Below are 19,836 nucleotides of genomic sequence, written 5' to 3'. Positions count from 1 at the left end.
TTTTTATTTTTGATTTCAAACATTCAAGTTACTATGAAAAAGTAAAATGGTGATATATTAAAAAGTAATATGATGAAAATTTGAGACCATTGAGTCAGAAAAAAAAAAAAAGAAGAAAGATGTAGAGTTTCTTACTTTTCAAATTCAATGACTTTTCACCAAAAAAAATTATGTTCGATGTTATAATATTTTATACAAGAATATACAAAACTATTAACGAAACATTAAAACTATAAGTTCACTTTTAATCTTCTTCCTACATTATAATTATTTTTTTTAAATCATTCTTTTGTGTTAACAACTTTTTAAATTTCATCCTCTTAAGCAAAATAGAGCAAACTTGATTATCTCGAAAACAAACTTCAACGATTTCAAACATGATTTAGAATGTTATTTATAAAACAATTCAAAATTTGAGATAATTAATTATGTTTGAATTTTATATTTATTTTTTCACTTTGATATTATAATAAACATCTATATCATTGCCCAAGTCCATTCTCTAGTAAAGTGTAAAGAGATGCAAATCATGCAACATTTGTGGGTTAGTATATGCTTTTTCAGTGCTGTAGCATACACACCAGAATGATATCATTACTTTTACGTATAAGTATTAATAACAATCTGTTACTTGGTTTTGTCCTTATACACGAAATTTTGGGATTTCGTGGCGTTTGATTTGGCTTTGTCTTCTTTAACAAACGTTGAGAATAAAGACAAGATGATTGCATGTCGTGCAAAATCATGGAAAAGAAAGTAATGTCAACGACATTATGACACATTCATACTTTTACTGAGAAATAGAACAAGCACACTGGTGGCTTAATCATGCTGTTTTAACAGTGACTCACTTTAGTCTCTGATTATGACTTCTGTGGTGCTTCGTCCAACCACCAATGAATATCAAATGTAACTATACAATCAAAGTTACACTTTAAGATAAAATAAAAAATTGAACATTATGAATTTATATACATATCAAATATTTTACATTTCACTGTCACTTTCATAACGCCCAAAAAAGAAAGAGATATCAGAAAGCTTGAATCCGGTGAAATCTGCTTCTAGTATATATAAAATGGGATTGTACCTATTTTAAAAAGAGTAAAAATAATAACAGCAAATAGGTAAATTCTTTCTGAACACACAAAACAAAAGAACAAATCATTACAGATTAGAAAAGGTAGTGAGTGACTTAGAATGCATTTTGTCAAGAAGTCAAGGCAAGCCTACCAAAAAACTTAGTCTCTTAAAAACAAATGCTACTAACAGATACCCTTTTGCTCTTATCTGTTACAATGAAGAGTTAAGCTAAATCAGTGATCATCCTATACATATTTCAGCTGCAACCATGTGCCATCAAGGGAGACAGTCAACACAGTGCTCTGATAAAGCCACACTGAGAATAATCAGTGGAAATTGAGTCATCAGAAAGAACAAATAACTTAGCTGATTTACATTAAACATAAATTTAACAGGCGTGTGTTCAGGCTCCAAATGAAAACATATCCACTGATTCTGCAGATGACTTGTGAATCACAAAAAACTATTCTGCAGTGATCTTCTGTTTTCTCCTTGCTTTGCCGTATAATTTGGAAGGTGGAGAAGGGGAGAGCTCAAATGGAAGTGGTGGAAGATCCATCTCCCCCTTCAAAATCTTAACAATATCCCCAATATCTAGCCTCAACTCAGGGATTTTCTGTAAGCAAGTGAGTGCCAAATTGATACACAGGCTTGCTTGCTCCTTGTTGAAATCTTCTTTCAATCTCTCATCCACTAGTTCTAAAATGTTACCAGCTTGAGCCAAGTGTCTACACCAGCTTATCAGGTTTGCTTTCTCTAGCTTCATGGGTGATGCAAGAACATGTAACGGTCTCCTACCTGACACGATTACAAGAATCAAAACTCCAAAACTATAAATATCAGCTTTCTCCATCAAGAATCCACACCCTCCATATTCTGGTGCCACATAACACAGTGTCCCTCTCATGCTAGTTGTGCTGCTAAGCTCGCGGCTGAAAAGATCTCCACTCCACATGTCACTACCAATGGAAAGAGTACTCTTTTTCTTCCAGCCTCTTCTGAAGCTAAACTCCCCATTTTGATCACATTCATCCTGACCCTCCTCTCCAAACTTCTTACGTCTGCAAAGATAAAACCTTCTACCCAAATCAAAATGGGGCACTTTCATGCCTTTCTTCCATTTAGAGTGAAGATTTTTCAGTTTATTTGTCTTCTTGCTTAATTCAGCTAGATGCTCTTCTCTCCACCATTCTTGCATCTTCCTGTGTTTCTTTTTGTGATTTTTCTTTCCCCTTGACTGTTTTTTCTCAATCCCATTATCTGTAGTATTGTGTCCTATCCCAAACACCTGTGTCTGGGGTGCAATTGCATCTTGGTCTTTATCCTTTGGGCTTGAAGTTTCCAATTCCACTTTCTCGTGAGCATTGTTCTTACCATGATCCCAATCAGGGTTTGATGGACAAATCTGACTCCCAATCCACTCCATAACATAGTCTTTACTACATAACTCCCCGCTTCCATCCTGTCTCCACCACCAGTCCTTTCCCCATTGTTTCCCATTTGCCTTCTCATCATCCACCAAAGGAGAAGCGTTCACTGTTAACTCCTTACTATAATCAATGCTAGAAAGCTCATCATCATAAGGAAAAAACTTACCATTCCAATCATCTCTATCCAAAGCTGAAATTTCTTTACCCTTTGCATTCACATTCCTGATTTCACTTTCACCAGCAATATTGGCATTATAATTCAAAGAATTCAAATTCAAAGCTTTAACATTAAAGCAGGTCCTACTATTTTTTGATGAAGAAGAGGCTTGCAAAGCTAGAGCGAAATCTACTTCACTGACACTCTCAACCGGAGTACCAATAGCAGGAGTTTCTGCAGTCAAATTAGTCAAATTACCTGAAAGCTCTTGGCTTTTCCATAGATCCTGGCTCCTCCCTAGGTCCTGGCTAAACAAGTCAACACCAAATTCACCCTCCACCTTAATCCTTGACAAGCCAAAGTCGGAGATCTTCCCACGCCACTCTGCATCAAGCAGAACATTGCTTGGCTTGATATCACCATGGATCACCGGAGGATCACATCCAAGGTGCAAGAACTCCATAGCTCTAGCAACATCCAATATTATGCAAAACCTTCTCTCCCAACTCAAACTCAAACCCTCATCTCCAAAGAGGGACTCCTGCAAGCTTCTGTTGGGCATATACTCATAAACCAGCACTCTTTTGTTCCTTTCCACACAGTAACCCAAAAGAGTCACCAAGAATGGTGACCTTAACCCTCCAAGAATCTGCAGCTCGTTTTGAAACTCTCTCTCAGACTGCAAAGACAATGCGTCCAGACGCTTGATGGCAATCAACTTGCCGTCTTTAAGTACGCCTCTGAAAACAGTGCCAGAGCCGCCTTTGCCAATTACATTGGCAGTATCGAAGCCATTGGTGGCCTGCTTTAAATCTTTGTACGAGAATCTTTGAAGCTTCAAGGGAGCACTTGCATCAAAGGGGATGGTCTTAGCTCTATGAACTAGAGAAAGCCACAGATGGTAGAGGAAGTAAACAACTGAGCAGAAAATAACAACACAAGCTGAAATGGTGAGTGCTAGGAAGAGGGCCTTGGTTTTGGTGGGACTTGTCGGAGGAAAGGGTCTTGAAGGCATGGCGGCGTGTTGTGTGGATGAGAGAATGGTGATCACAGAAAGCAGTGGAGAAGAAAAAGTAACTGAAGAGTAGTAATATGGAAATGGGCATTCTGGTTTTTCATTTCCTTCTCTTTGTGTTTTCAAAGGGTATCCAAAGTAGATCGCTTTAGAATTAGATAATCATGAGAGTAGGAGCTGTCTTCTACTATTCTTAACTCTCTTTTGTTTTTATCATTTTCCTTGATTTATGCTATGGTTTCTATGCACTTATGAGATTAGCGATTGGGAAATGAGGATTAGAAAAAGGGAAGGGAGGGAGGGACCCAAGCTGCTTTTGACTAAAGAGTCTTGGGATCACTTACGTGAAGATGAGGGAGAGACAAAGAAAGGAAGGCAAATACTACTCAGTGTGTGATAATGTTTGGGGAAATCAACATTATTTTTATTATTATGCATTACAGATGTTAATTGCTTTCAAAACATCACGCAGTTATTTTGTCCCATACGCCATCACTAGGCCACGTGCACTGCTTAGAATCTAGAGATACCTCTCTTTTTAATTCTTTCTTCTTCAGTAAATTTTAGCACTTCACACACATCCTTGGATAACCACCATATCTTGTCTTCCATCATTCCTTACATTGCAGCTCCGGTCCCATGTCGCACTAAAATACAGCATCATATGTGAACAACTTTCATTAAGTAATCCTTCTTATTCGGGTCCTGCTTGAAGATAGATATTATGCTAGACATGAAGATATAAAGATTATTCGAAATCTAAGTGTGAATTAAAAGTTCTACGTCAGATAAATGTGAGAAAGTAAAAAAAGTAAAATATTATACAAAAGTGAAAGATGTTGAGGACAAACAAAGTCTTAAATGAGATAAAATAAAAGATAGACATGAATTTATATATATATAAAATACCTCTTATACAGTGTAATAGATTATTTGAAGTGTAGTTTTACATAAAAAGGAATTCAAAACTATATTATCCAAGACAAATTTAAAACTATGTATTACTGTATGAAAATAAAAGTTACTCTGGCAAATGTCTTTGTAAATGCAAGCAGGAACGCTTTATCATGTTAAGGGAAAGAAAAAGTCCTCTCTGGTCAAGTCTATGGTTTGGTAAAAAGTTACTCGAAAGGGTGAAACTGATTTTTAATTTTGCTATCTTAAGCTTATAGTTAAAGTAAATTAGGATGTGGAGAAGAAAAAAATACCGTCAAACAAATAAAGGTAAAGTAAATTCTCTAGCTTTACTTTTGCTCAATTTATATTTAGCACAGAAGTTGGAATATCTTAGAATAAAGAAACTCTTGTTCGTCCTTCTCTTTGCATGCTAGCAGACCTATGATTGACCTTTAATCGTTGAAGCTTTGCTTTCTGCTTTTTCTACTTTCTACTTTTGGATATCAATATCATTAGAACGATAAACACCTCACAAGCTCACGCTTTCTTATTGATCCAAAGCCCTTGAGAATATAACAAACAAAATTGAAGGTAAATATGTATGTATGTTAGAATGGTGTTCACATGATGAAGGCCCAAAGATCGGTTGGAAGTAAGATTCTAAGTTTCACATGAGTAAAAATATAAAAAATAGGTTATCATATAAAATTTTATTAATCTATTACTTTAAGGTTTCGAATAATAGGTGATGTTAATTCTTTATATAGTTCGAGTGAGATTTTATTGTATCTTTTCACTAAACCTTATAGACCCAAGAATTTGCACTACCAAACATGGCATTGTGATTGTTACTTTAGTTCCTGAGTGTCCCACTTCCAAACCCAGAAAAGGGAAGTGCACACAGACATAATTAGCTGTCTAAGAGAATAACAGGTGGAATGTTGCTATTCCTAATGCAATGCACGCAAACATAGAGAACTTTTTTTCGTGTTTCAGCAGTTAGTGAGCAAAAGAACATGGGTGCAGGTACAACCCGTGGGACCTCTTTCAACTCCATTCCACCTCTTTCAATTTCTCTCTTAATTATCTCACTCTTTTATTTGGCATTAATTAATATTCCTCTGCAGTTCAAGCACATTAATTCTCGTTGAAGAAGACCAAACACCACATAGTACAGTTTGTGCAGAAAAATAGCAAAAACTACTTCTGACATAGTCTTATGTTTTCACTTCTTTTATAAACTTAAAAAACATGAAATTAGTACGAAATTTATGTTTGATATAATCAAACAATTGGGTTACTTCAACATTAACCTTGCTATCTGGTGGATGCTTTAGGTGCTGCTTTCATTATTTGTTAATGTTTCCCTTTCGTCTGCTCTGTACCTAAATATGATTTTAAATTTTTGAAGTACTACCAATTTTTAAAATGTTCATACTTAGTTTATCCACCAACCTTGAGTTATTTGATGTGAAAAGACATTCTTCAAACTGAAAGTGAAACTTTTAAGTGCGAATGTTTTTGAGAGAATTTCAAACGGGAAAGTAAGAAATAAATTAAAAACTCTTAAAAGTATGATTAGAATTTCTTTTCGCTGCTTATACTTTCCAGTTAAGATACTTTAGTAATAGTGATGATATTGAACGATGATTTAATTAGAGAGGAATATTGTATTTGTTTGTGGTGTAGACAAAATATGTTTTTTAAATTTAATGTCTCAACATTATTCATCAAGATAACCATAAAATATAATCATTAACAATGTTGAAAACATTCAATAGAGGAGCTTTCTTCCTGCACGTCACGCTTTTTTCTACCAACTCTAAACGTATCTAAATTTTTAAACTTTTCTAAATTTCAATCATTATGAAGTTATTAATATAACCTCCCCTGCACATAAGAAAAGAAATCTAAAATAAAACTTTCATTTATTTATGAATCCATAAGACTTAAAAGATAATATTTCGTTTTAAATACTAGTATTCTAATTACTTACAACGTCACATAAACATACAATATCTCACTTGTTCAATAATAACAAAAATGAAGATCAACATGAAATTCACGATACAAAACTAATCAATCAAGTCAAATTTTAAAAAAAAAAAATAGCAAAATAGAAAAAAAGATGAAAATAATAAATAATTATAAAAAACTACAGATAAAAAATTGAAAATGAAGAAGAAAGTAATATTTCAAGCTTCAACCAAAACTACAAAGATGAGATACGAGTACCTTGAAAAAGAAGAACACCACCGAAGAAAAAGAGTAACACCCTTAAAGAAGAAGAATAACACACTTAATAAATATGGTATGTGAAAATGACTGGAGAATGCAGAAAAAAATAAAAAAGTGGAGAACGCGTTGAAAGGAAAGGAAGAATAATAACAAAAAGAAATATATTATTAAATATGGTCTGTGAAAATGACTTGGAAATGCTGAGAAAAGAAGTAAATATAGCATGCTAATAGGAAATACGATGGGTAAAGAATAACTATTGCTTATCTAATTAATTTAATAATTTAAATATATATTTTAGAGGGTTATAAGGGGATGACAGTGATATTTAGAAGTGCAGAAAGGAAAACATGAGATGCGGGAAGAAAGCCCCTTCAATCGAATGATGTTGGACCATTGGCGACTAAGCCCATTTTTTAAAATACATTGTTTGATCCCATGCCTCAAAACCATCCAAAAACTGTAGGATTAGCGTTTTAAGAACTCTTTCTGAGATCGCTTCTTTTAAGATTACCCTTTTTACGTTAGATGGGTTATAAAAGAAAAAGAATAATAATGACCCTTTTGAGAGGAGATCATCGGTTATTTAAGTAGACCTTCCATGTTTGGGCAAAAATTTTGTGCATTTATAAAGGGCACAAGTAAACAAAAATAAGTCTTGTTACTGTATGCATAAGCGTAAATGAAAAATTAGAGTCCACCAAAAACATTTGTTATCAAGCCCATAACCTGTAATACAACTCTCATAACCATGAAAAGCATATAACTGCTAAGAATGCTTTCATAAAAATCTTCTAATTTATCTTTTCCAAAAGCTTATGATTGAGGTATTCGATCCTATAATCACGGATTTTTATAAGGCGAAACAAAACAAGAATCTGATTCCAATATGGCACCAAATACAAACTAATCATCATCATCATCCCTCTTCTTGGGCTTGCGGTATTTTTCCTCCACAACTTTTGCCATGAACAAGGCAGTGTCAGCAAACTTCATGATATTAGGAACTTGATAATTCTGAGCCAAGTAAACCCCACATACTGTCCCTGCTATGAAAGAGAAGCAACTCCTAATTATACCCATAGGTGCCAAGTGTTTGCGATGAATGTCTGATATTGAGAAATCGCTTTAGCAAGAATCACTGTCAGAAATAAGCAAATCGGCATTTAGGTAAAATCATATGAGAAGTAGTTTTAAATTTTGTGGTAGGCCAATGGTTGTGAAGAAGTTCCACCGGCATATTCTCAAGGAGATCACTAACAGTAGTAATGAAGTATTTTCAATATCAATGGCGTGTGGTTGCAAATATATGTCTCTAATTTTAGTCTTGATGGTGCTTCTGTAGTTTATAAGTGCTAAACATGATTTAGAAAACATTAGGATAAACAATTCCAAATCAGTTCTTCTAATCTATCATTCACAAAACAGAAGTCTCTATTCGTGAAAAGTTCATTTGCCTATAGGTTGCTGCATTGACTGTAACATAATATGCCATGTAGCAAGCCACACTGAAGCTATTCTAAGATATAGTTCAGACGATATTATATTCAAAATACAATATCTAAAATGAGAACCATATAAAACAGAAGTGCAAATTATACGGGAAAACTATGGCCTAGTTTAGTCTCCCCCAATGGGTATGTTTTGGATCTAAATAGTGATAATAAGAAATATATCTAAGTTCTGGAAGCATCTAGGCAGATATCCAACCTGACTGACAACACACTAATAGAGAAGCCACAGTATAGACCAGTAGAAAATACATACAGAAAACAATTTAGTATAATTCAGGTCAAGGACGGATATGCAATCACATACAATACAGCCAAGGAAAATACAAAGTGAAACTCATAATCAAACCCAAAAGAAAAAAAGATAGAGCAAAAGTGAGGGGGAGAAAGCAAGAGAAAACAAATTAGTATAGCTCAGGGCAAGGACAGATATGCAATCACATAGCAAGACAGCCAAGGAAAATACAAAGTGAAACTCATAATCAAACCCAAAAGAAAAAAAGATAAAGCAGAAGTGAGGCGGAGAAAGCAAGAGAAAACTTAGAGGATGCCAAGAACGGATATGCAACCACATAGCAACACAGCCAAGGAAAACACAAAGTGAAACTCAAAGCCAAAACCCAGAAGAAAAGAAAATAAACCAGAAGCGTGGAGGAGAAAGCGAGCGAAAAGCATAGAGGATATCAAGGAGCTGTAGTTGAGGCTTTTGGCTTGAGTTCCCAGATGCTTCGGTTAATAATAAAGAAGTTTGATTAAGATTACACCTAATGTTTTAAAGAGTTTTGCATTATTTGAGCATACACTCTAATCAATTTTAACCAAATATTTTTATAACTTCTCTAAGAAATTGTTTACTACAATATTTGGACTTACACCATTAGCTAATAAGATTTTCCATTAGAACAAGAGCAGATATACGCGCCCGTATGTAGACTCCCACATTTGCATGAAAATGTATGAGTTTAATCTCAAGCATGAATATAATGTCCAAACTATCAATCTCAGCCCAGAGACAATATAGAAAGAAACGGTGCAGTTTCGATTATTTTTTCATTTGCAATAAAAAATTCATGATTAATGTGCTGTCTTAAAGTATTCCAATAGTTACTTTTCAGCATAAAAATGGCTATGAATGTAATGCAGAAAGTTAGAAAAATGATAATCAAAACAGAGACCAATTCAGTTTCAAATTACCCCTCACTTGTTTTAAATCTTCTGCCCAATTTGGAGTAGCTATAGTTCATCATAACACTTAATTGAGCGTTAATACCAACCTCCCCTCTAGAGTACCACCAACAAAAGTAAATAAGAAAATGAAAAACCAGTGCCACACAGAACAGAATATTTTAGTTCACTCTACTAACCCACAAATAAGAAGAAACAGTAAAGAATGTGAAAACTGAAAAAAAAAATACTAAATATTGCTTATAATTGCATGATTGAATAAAAATTTTAGTGTAATGCTGCAAACCATGGACATTGAAACAAACATGCATGTGCATAAATAATCAATCATACCATGTCGCCTAGAACTGTTGATATGCAAACCCCAGCCCCCAACACACTCACAATTCACAATACTCTAAACCCTAAACCCTGAAAAGAACTAAGAAAAGGCTCTAAAGTGTGCAAGAATGTTACGATCGAGACCCAAATTAACCAATAAAACATCATAGAAATTAGAAATAAGAGGTGCTGAGAGATGCAATCAATCTTATCATTATCTGTTAGTGATTAGAAAACTAATTGAAATAAAATCATGGTATAACAGAAATAGAGTGTAATTTGAGGAAGAAGAAATTGTGCAGTTGCAGATTTAACAGGAACAGAAAGGGTAGAGTTGAAGGATGAAAGAGAATAGAATACCTAAAGATGACTCACAGATGTCTGCGATTCTTCAATCTACCCTGTCTCCACCGAACCCTTAAAACATTGCTTTGAATCCTCTAACAGAAACACATTTTTTCTATCTAACGCAATTCAAATATACTAACAATACAAAACAAATTATTTTTTACTTTTTAAATTGTTTTAATAATAATAGCAGTTAAAACTCATCATTATATACAATAAAAATATTTTCAAAAAATCTGTATGATGACTTTTTTTTATTTACGTTTAAAATTATTAATAAATTTAATTCTAAACTTTTATTTTGACAATTTAAAAATATATATATATAGAATCAACTTTTTATGAAATAAGATAACAGAATCTAACTTAAAAAAACAAAATATTACGTTGATAAGTTAGCTAAAGAAATTGCAACTTATTTAAATTTGTTAAAATTTACCAAAGAAGTAAATGGATAACTCAAGATAATAACTACCCTCCTTTCTTTTTCTTTTTTTTTCTACCATAATTGTTACTGCAGTAAAGTTTTAATTAAAAACAAACAAAATTATAACACATATCTTAAGTATACAAAATGGGGGTTGAAGGTTTCTTTTAAAATTATAATCATTACTTTAATTATAAAAAAATGTAAACAATTTTCATAATTTTATTATAAACAGTTATTTTAGTGTAAGCAAACACTTAAAAATAAAAAAATATCAAATAAGAAAGTAATAAAATTTTAATAATATCACTTAAAGAATAAAATTGATAAAGTAAAATATGTAAATTTGAAAAAAACAGTAACTTAAAAGATAAAACTGAAAAAAATAAATGTGTACACTTAAAAAATTCACTTTATGTAATAGTGTATAAATATAAATTCTTCATCAGATTGTGAAGGTTACGTTGCATTTTTTCACCACAGCTTTCTAACTAGTTAGACCCTTTTACTTAAAAATATTAAAGTCAAAACATTATATCCATATTCATCATGTATTTATATACGTGCTATACTTATTATGATACTATTAATAATTTTTTAAAATGAATATTGATATATAATTTTTATTCTCAAGAAAATTAATAGCTCTAAAACCGTTCTTCACTGGCTACCTAGTTGGATATCGACTTACGTGCATATTTTTCATTGATAAGATTAGTATTCCTGGGTAATAGGAATAATAATGTTATTCAATTTCAGTTTCAATGTTCTCGTCCTCTTTGAAATCTCGTTCCTTCTAATCGAGTTCTCTGTTTACTCACGGGTCTTTTAAGAGCGTTATTCTTCAAAGTTTTGCTCAATTAGTTTATACCTGTGAGAATATTTAGATATCACGAAGAGATTAATCTTTTTCCAAGAAAGAATCCTACGTTTTCAGGAAATGGAATTACCAAAATGGTAAAATATTAAGAAAACGCCGACATGCACTTCACGACCATATCAAACTGACCACCTAACTTTCAGATTTTCCGCAACAAATGTCAATGCAGTAAGAATGACAATTGAAAAAACAATTCATAATTATCACACATGAATGCTAAAGTATATATAATGCAAGCCTAAAACTTTCTTTAAGAATTTCTTGACATGTTCTAAAGTCGATCAAGGAGAGATAGGGAAACCGGTAGTATACAACAGATCACATTCATTCTTCTCACAAGGCATCACGAGCAGCTATTCGGCAAACTATTGCATCAGCAAGTGATGATACTCCAAGTTCCGATGCAGATATCTTGTAATGCTGAATGACAACAAAAGACTGAATATGCTATACATGCACAAAAAAGATACAAAGTCATTTGGATCAGAGCTATTACAGACCTTTTGTATCTGGGATTGGTTTGCTCTCCCTTCTAGCTCCTCCAGGTCAATCTCTTTTCCATTGATGAGCTTCTCTATAGCTTGTATCTAGTAAAGATAAAGAGATCACTTTAGTTATGTGGGTGACAGAAAGAAATAAATGCGTCCCATATTTTAATGTAGAATTTATCTCACCTCATCAGGAGAAGCATCAAATCGAGCAGCAAGGATATAAGTTGTGCTGTCTGAGATGCCACATCTTTTCAAAGATTCAGTAATCTAGTCCCAAGAAATGCCAACGTAAGTAATCTAAGGGGAAATATGAAACATAACAGGTTAAATAGCAATGCATAATTACATGCTTGGACCCTGAGTAGTTGTAAACGAGCTCCGAATGAGGAGTGCGTGTGGTCAATGAGTCTCGTGACTTGGCTACAAGTGTCTTGTGAGCAGCCGCTAGGACAGGGAAAATATTTGGAATCTGGTTCAGTTGACAACAATGGAAACATCAGAAGAAAAAGAAAAAAGTGTTGTTAATTGTCATTGCTGAAAATTTATGCACCAGCACCATTAGGATCTTCTCATGTTACATACTCAAATGAGATGGTAGTCACGCATTGAAAAAGAAAGAAACAAGTAAACTATTAAATCCTCTTTAGTAATTGGTGGATCCAACTATGAATACTTCTGCATACTTTTCTCTAATAGCATCGCCTTCTTGTGTTAGTAAATGACAAAAAATGATTGTGATCCTCTTGTAAATGTTGCTGAAGATGACCTAAAACACAAACAATAAGAAAACATACAAGTAAAGCATTGAGGAATGCAACTTCTGGCTCCAGAGTCCCGGTTTGCATACTTTCCAAGAGTTCTCTGTGAGAATATCAATTACACAACAAACTTTAGCTAGGAGCAGGTTCACAATCTTTTGAATCAACTACAGATAAATAGATAAAGTCGTTTATAATGTGTTCTGTATATTTACTTTTATAGATTGGAATATGACCATAAACAGCAAAGCTTTTGCAATCAGCCAAACGCCATCTAGAAACAATCATCTAAGAGCAACTCGCTCATAAATTACCACATATTAGCTATTGTAACCGCACTACTAGTGCATAATGTTCATACTTGTTATAACAAGCAAATGCAAATCAAACTCCAACAACGTTTAAACTGAACTTTCAGATGAAGTGATACCTTATGTTGTGTCTTATAGATAGCAATATTTCAAAGTTATCATATTCATGCCTAATGGCACAGTATAGAAATTTTACTTTAACATAATTCGGTTAATAACAAATACCTTCTAGACAGCTGCCATGATAAAAGAAATCTAAAATTTGATTAAATATAAAAACAACCTGATCAAAGTATCTTGGCTTATACTCAATGGTAAAAAGCCCATGCTAGAGAGAGAAAGACTTACTTTGAATTAGTTACATCAGTGTAGAGTGCAATAGAAAGAGTAGTTCCATTTATATTGAACGACTTCATAGCTTCTTCTGGCTTGAATCTGTAACGAGAGCATTGACCCGTTAAACAAAAGGAAATAAACACAAAAATGAGATTTCCTGAACCTATCTATACTCATAAGCTATGATGACCACATTCTGTGTTTAAAAAAGAACAAAAAAAAGGATTTCCTGAACCTATCAATTTTCTTCACCACTTCACTTTCAATTTGTCTTACTTTCTTAACAAAGGAATTAGGTAAAGGCTTACAGTGCGCAAGCATGTTACTGTTGAGACACAAATCAACCAATAAAACATCAGAGGAACTAGAAATAAGAGGGACCAGAGATGCAATCAATCTTATCATCATCCTTTAGTGATTAGTTAACCGCAATTGGAACAAAATCATCGTATAACAGAAATAGAGTGTAATTTGACGACAAGAAATTGTGCAATTGCAGATTTAACAAGTCGAAGGATGAACGAGAATAGAATACCTAAAGATGGATAAGAAGATACGCCGGAACTCACAGATGTCTGCAATCTTCACTCTGACCTGTCTCCACTGATCCTAAACCCTGCTTTGAATCCTCCAACCAAAACATTATTTTATTATTTAATTTTTATAATATACACATGAGATAAATGAATTAAAAAAATTATTATATAGTTTTTGTACCAATTAATAAGAAAATAAATTATTTTTATATATTTTATATAATTTTATTGTTGTATATTCAATAATTACTTCTCGTTGTAATAATAATAATAATAATAATTTTTTATTTTCAACAAAAAAAATTTACATACCCGAAATAAGATTGACCTTTGTTATGTATATGTCAGATTATTAAAATGAAATCAAATTCTCACTATTTGCTTCCTTTTATTCTCCTTTAAGTTTTTTTTTACTCGATATCATTTATAGTGAATTTTACATTATAATTTTAAAATATTATTAAGATAAAATAGAAACAAATTTGTGTACATTGAGAAATCTTTATTATATATTGCTATAAATAATAAAAAATAATTTAATAATTTTCAATGATTATTATCATCTTTATACTTATATTTTATTTATAATATTGTTCTATGATTAATTTTTTTCAATTTTTTCATGTATTTTTTGTTACTTTCAAACATGTAAATCAAAATATAATATATACAACATTTTGTTTTACTATGGATTGAACAAAAGGCTAAAATGCTGATAGCACCCATACATTAGGGTTAGGGTTTCTGTCCAATTGACAATATTATTACCTTTTTATATAAGTTGACAGGAAACATATTGTTGATATGCTTATAAACAACTTTCTAGTTTTTATAATATTAAATTTTAGTTTTGTTATTTATTTTTATAAAATAATGAGTATATCTACTTTTATTAATGAATAATGAAGACAGAATTTTAAAATCACTAATATTAATAATGAGACTAAATTTACTGTACTGGTACTATTTAAAATAAAAATCCACAAATTTAACCGAATTATTTAATTAGGTTACAGTTTATACGTGAGAGCGAGCAATTAATTACTTTGTTTTTCAAAGAAGCTAATCTTTCTATAATTCATTGAGAGAAATATTCATATTCTTTACAAAAGAAATAAAAATATGTTATGTGTTACGAATTTAATATGAATTAGAGATTTTACATTAATTATAATTTATCGATAGAAATATTCATATTTTCTTCTAAAAAATAACAAATATGTTATATGTTACGAATTTAAGGCAAATTATATATTTTACATTGATCCACTTTGAATTGTAGGTGGTGTCTTAATATTTTTTAAGAAAAAGTTATCACTTAAATTCTCTTACTTACAAGATAAGGACGTGAATATAAAAAAAAAAAAGAAAAATATATTAAAGAATCAATTTTAAATATAATTCAATTTTATAAAATCATAAAATTTGTATTTACATATATATTTTAAATTGATTTTATTTCTAATGAATCTTATATATATTTTAAATTGACTCTTTTTGCTAATCCATTTTAATTCTCACTATATTCACTTAAAGTTTATTGGTTTGGAGTTGAATTTTCTTAATATTTTTTAAACCTTAACCTTATATTCCAATTGGAACATGGCCCAATTATCTTTTACATAGACATAAATTAATAAACTAAATTCTTTTTTATTTTAGTATATTTTATATATTTGACAATTCAACTTTTTTACAGCTTAAACCTCCACAATACACACACATATATATCTATATATATATCTATATATCTATATATATATATATATATATATATATATATATATATATAAAAGATCATTGCGTATCATCAAGTTATTTATGAATATAACAACTAAATTTGATTGTTTAAATAGAACAAAAATCCTAAATTTAGCATTAAATAATGTAAGATATGGAATACATACAGTTAAAACAAGGGGGAAAAGGAGTATTTTGCAAGAAACATTCTAGCTAAACTAATTATTACATGCCTCGAGATAGTTCAGCAGCAAAATTGGCAGACCTTCAGAATTCCTAGACTCAACTATCGAAGTTTGTCATAGCGATATTGAATAATGCATATACCTTGTTCGGGTTTCTGTCGACAAACCATGCTTCTCAGATTGAATTATATCTACAATGGCCTTTCTGAGTATGGATGACCAACACCATCATATCCCTGCTGTAAAAAAACTCCATAAATAATAGCCTTGATGTTGTCATTGGTATGTATTAGAATTTCACCTCCAATACCACTCATTCAATATGGTGAAACCGGTTTGATCAGAGACAACCCTTCCGCAGAACAAGGCTACATTGTGGATAACAGGAACCTAATCAGTTACAGTCCATTTGCTATAACTGGCACTGGCAGAAAATTTCGGTCGAATGATGCACAAAACCATATATTTCATACATGGTGGTACACAAATGCTCAACTTTAATTTGTCTTGCAAATAAGCACAACAGACAGAACAAGATCAATTATACCTACGAGATAGGATGCAAAGTTTTTTTTTCCACAACTAAATCTTTAGCCTCCGTCCTGAAGATCTAAAAATAGGATCCCTGAATGACTGGAAACAGTGAAAAGTGAGAACGAAATTACAAAACGAAGGGCTTTTTCTCTCTGTTCTTGACAACCTCAAAAACTGTCCAAAGTAGTAATATATTAGAGCAAATAGGGATTATTGAAAACTGTCCAGTGCTTGGCATCATGTTGTTTGTTACCTAGTGATTACTATTAACCAGCTTCAATCCACCAGATACATCTTCACAATGCTTCATATGATGAAAAAGGGAAGTAAAATCAACTGTGCTATTGGCCCTACAGTCATATTTGGGTGGATAATGGAAACAAGGCTCCATGGACTTGGCATGTCGACAAGGTGGATCTGGGATGCTTTCATTATATGCCCTCTGCAAAATCCATGGCTTCAAACCTCCAAGACTATGAGCAACATAACCAAAAGTAGACTTAGTGCTAGTAACCAATGCATCACACAAACTCAGCAAATATATTTCGGTCCATGCCTTGATGTTGTGCATGTCATCATTTGACTTTTGACGCTCTTCATGACTGGGCTGATAAACTCTTATCACTTCCCCGGTCACAGTTCTATTTGCCTGATACACAGTCTTCAGCTTCTCACCGTATTGTGAGAATAAAGATGCTACTAAAACAACTTTTGAGGTCTTCTTCAGAGGAGAAGCCACTGACTTTTGTGCGTTGAAATCAGGCAGCAACTTATGCTGAAGGGTGCAGGATACTATTTGGTTAATAACAGTTTGATGTGGTGGGCGATGAGTATTAAAAAGTCTAATCTGCAGACCTATCCTCTCATTTGCCTTGGCTAGATGTGCCTCATAAAATTTTCTAATTATTTCCCATGCTTCGTTTGATGGGTGAAGAAGGTAACGTCCAAGATGGTGAAAAACTGTGTCCTTCTGGGGGAACATTTTACTTAGTTCTTCTCTAAACGATGGAATCATAAAAAGAGAAGGGACAAAGTATTGATCTGACCGTAAAATCAGCACTGAAATTTTTTGAAGAAGATCTTGACTCCCATCACAATGAAAAAAATTATTGTGACGGTCATGGGTGTGCTGTAGATTAAGAATAAGAAATGGTGGCAAAAGTACTTGTGAACTGTTTACCTTGAAATTGTTTAATATGTTTTCATATGTTTCAATATGCTTCTGATCTTTCCAATAAGGAAAACTCCTGGGCAATAACCATGAGGAATCAGGAAATGGCTCACAAAAGAGACCAGACATATCGGTCCCAAATTTGACAAGCAGAACACGATCTGTAAGGATAGCATAAAGAAATGCTGAAACCAAGGTTACTATTCTGTTCCCTAATCCATTGGCAGCTGTCCAGACAAGATATTTGCATTTCGTACTAACATCATTTTTGCTAAATTTTGTGCCCTTTCTCATGATTTTGTTGTAGAATTTGGTAGAAGGTCCACAACTTCGATGAATATGTTCATATTTTCGTAACTTGGAGATAAGATATTCAGAAGGTTTGTGAGAGGACCTTTTGCGGTACAAGTAAGATTGATATCTACTAAAGCATGATGCTTCATCAAATGATGAAACCAGAAGCCCATCAAGGAGTTTGTCTTTAGAAATGGTGATGGTAGTAGATAGGGACAAAACATTCTCCCCATCTTCAGATGAATTATTCTTTGGACCTGCAGATGCATAAATAAATAAAAAAACAAAAAACCACAATTTTACACAACATTTATATCCAGATAACAATACATTGAAACTTCAGTCGAGTTATGGTATAGCTTCAATCCATGAAAATGAATAAATCATATGAAATTAGTTCAAATTAATATATGATGTTGTTAGAAATAAAAAATCAAGCGTTTTAACCAATGGTAAGTGGTAATCTACCAATGCAAGTATTAACTTTTTTTTTCTCAATTATTCAAATGAATAATTATGGGATAGCTGAGCACATGAAGCCAAAAATGTTTGTAATAAGCATACCCTTATAGTGTGATCTTGAAATTAAGGTAGAAGGAAGATTATAAGTTACCAATATCCAAGAGAGGTAGTGTCTGAGCTGGTTCTTCTAAGATTCCAGGCTTGGCATTCTGATTTTTGTTTTCCAAAACCTTATCTAACATATAATTTAGAGAGATCAGAACAGATATTAAGGATATCAAACAGAGTAACTAGTAATGAGTTAAAGGAACAAATTGAAGGACAGTGGAGTTACCAATAGGCGCTGAGTCTGGAATAACATTATGATCCTTTTCCCCCCCAGTTTTAACTGTAGCATTTTGAAACTCTTGTATTGAGGCATTTTGAGCTCCTTCCTGCACGACATTAGTAGTGATCGCATTTTGAGTTCCTTGTTTCAAGACAATATTAGAAGCATTGTGAGCTCTTGCAGCCAAATCGTTAAATCCATGGACGAGATCGAAAACTGAGTTCTGGTGTATGAGAGTAAACGTGATCAAAACAGGGAAGGTTATAGAAGCCACAGCCAATAATGTTCTGAAGCTCTTGAAACCACACCCTACTTTATCCATCGCAACTTTGCATGAAGCAGCTTCAGATATCAGTTAAGTAATTGATTAATTGCCTTCGCTGCAACAACATGCACATTGAAGATCTACAAACCAAGGAAAGGGCTACAGCGACAGAAGCCAGATCCTCAGAATTTATCTTCTCGTTTGGGTCGAAATCGAATTTGATCGATACAAAGAAACTGAGAATGCGAGAAAGAAGCTATTCAAATTACGAGCAGATTATCTTCTCCGGTTCCTGTAACTATTACTGTAACAGATGTTTTCAAATCTGTCGGCAACACAAAAAAAAAATGGAGAAAGCTTTCCGACGACCGTGATCTCATTTTTCTATTTCTAATTACTGCTTTTATTTTAATTAATAAAAAAATGTAATTTTAAGGTAAGTGCTAACCATTATTATGTCATTATTTATTAATCAACAAATTGAAATTGAAAGATAATATAGTTATAGTTATAGAGTATTATCCTAATTTTGTTTTGAAGGTATCGTATAAAACATATTCTTAAACCTTTTTAGATTAAAACAAAAACTTATTTTTACAAAAGGAAGTTAACTTATTTATAAACCTAAATTAGTTTACAGAGTTAAAAGTTAAATTTTAGAAAAAATAATGTATAATCATTTTATGAATAATTTATAAAGAAGTTTATATTATTTTATTTTTTATTTTTTGAATACTTATTCAAAAAATCATTACCAAAAACAAGTGAGACTTTGAAAGTATTTTTATTATAATAACTGTGTTTTTCTTCTCTCTTTTTTTTTTTTCTTTTTGAATGTATATTTGGTTTCAAAAATGAGTAGTCTTCTTGATTTTTCTAAGTTATATTAAAGTGATTTAGCGAGAAACATTTAAAGTGGACTTGGAAAAACTT

At 32.3% G+C, this 19,836-nt stretch overlaps 4 protein-coding genes across 5 annotated transcripts; all 4 read right to left on the bottom strand.

Moving 5' to 3' along the window:
* Positions 1-1,124: 1,124 nt before the first annotated feature.
* On the bottom strand, positions 1,125-3,957 carry LOC106759716 (putative receptor-like protein kinase At1g80870). Its single transcript, XM_014643029.2, has one exon. It carries the CDS (start codon positions 3,683-3,685, stop codon positions 1,547-1,549), a length of 2,139 nt encoding a protein of 712 aa, XP_014498515.1. The 5' UTR covers positions 3,686-3,957; the 3' UTR covers positions 1,125-1,546.
* Positions 3,958-7,462: 3,505 nt separating this feature from the next.
* LOC106761381 lies at positions 7,463-10,306 on the bottom strand. The gene is made up of 2 exons (XM_014644931.2): positions 10,198-10,306; positions 7,463-7,961 (listed from the first exon to the last, which is right to left on the bottom strand). Exon 2 carries the CDS (start codon positions 7,901-7,903, stop codon positions 7,727-7,729), a length of 177 nt encoding a protein of 58 aa, XP_014500417.1. The 5' UTR covers positions 7,904-7,961; positions 10,198-10,306; the 3' UTR covers positions 7,463-7,726.
* A 1,293-nt stretch (positions 10,307-11,599) lies between these two features.
* On the bottom strand, positions 11,600-14,019 carry LOC106761213 (EKC/KEOPS complex subunit Tprkb). Its single transcript, XM_014644740.2, has 7 exons — positions 13,924-14,019; positions 13,401-13,487; positions 12,778-12,844; positions 12,330-12,452; positions 12,167-12,250; positions 11,993-12,079; positions 11,600-11,912 (listed from the first exon to the last, which is right to left on the bottom strand). The coding sequence occupies exons 2-7, from the start codon at positions 13,466-13,468 to the stop codon at positions 11,826-11,828; spliced, it is 516 nt and encodes a 171-aa protein (XP_014500226.1). The 5' UTR covers positions 13,469-13,487; positions 13,924-14,019; the 3' UTR covers positions 11,600-11,825.
* Positions 14,020-15,751: 1,732 nt separating this feature from the next.
* Positions 15,752-19,270, bottom strand: LOC106760001 (galactoside 2-alpha-L-fucosyltransferase). 2 transcript variants are annotated; one of them, XM_014643431.2, is made up of 3 exons: positions 18,645-19,270; positions 18,462-18,545; positions 15,752-18,105 (listed from the first exon to the last, which is right to left on the bottom strand). In XM_014643431.2, the coding sequence occupies exons 1-3, from the start codon at positions 18,958-18,960 to the stop codon at positions 16,637-16,639; spliced, it is 1,869 nt and encodes a 622-aa protein (XP_014498917.1). In that variant the 5' UTR covers positions 18,961-19,270; the 3' UTR covers positions 15,752-16,636. The 2 variants fall into 2 exon arrangements, with proteins under 2 accessions (XP_014498917.1, XP_022636886.1); XM_022781165.1 differs by having other exon boundaries at positions 18,462-18,540; positions 18,645-18,757.
* Positions 19,271-19,836: the final 566 nt, after the last annotated feature.

The sequence above is a fragment of the Vigna radiata genome, chromosome 5, assembly GCF_000741045.1.
Source record: "Vigna radiata var. radiata cultivar VC1973A chromosome 5, Vradiata_ver6, whole genome shotgun sequence".
NCBI lineage: Eukaryota > Viridiplantae > Streptophyta > Magnoliopsida > Fabales > Fabaceae > Vigna > Vigna radiata.
This window is presented reverse-complemented; position numbering and strand designations above follow the sequence as displayed.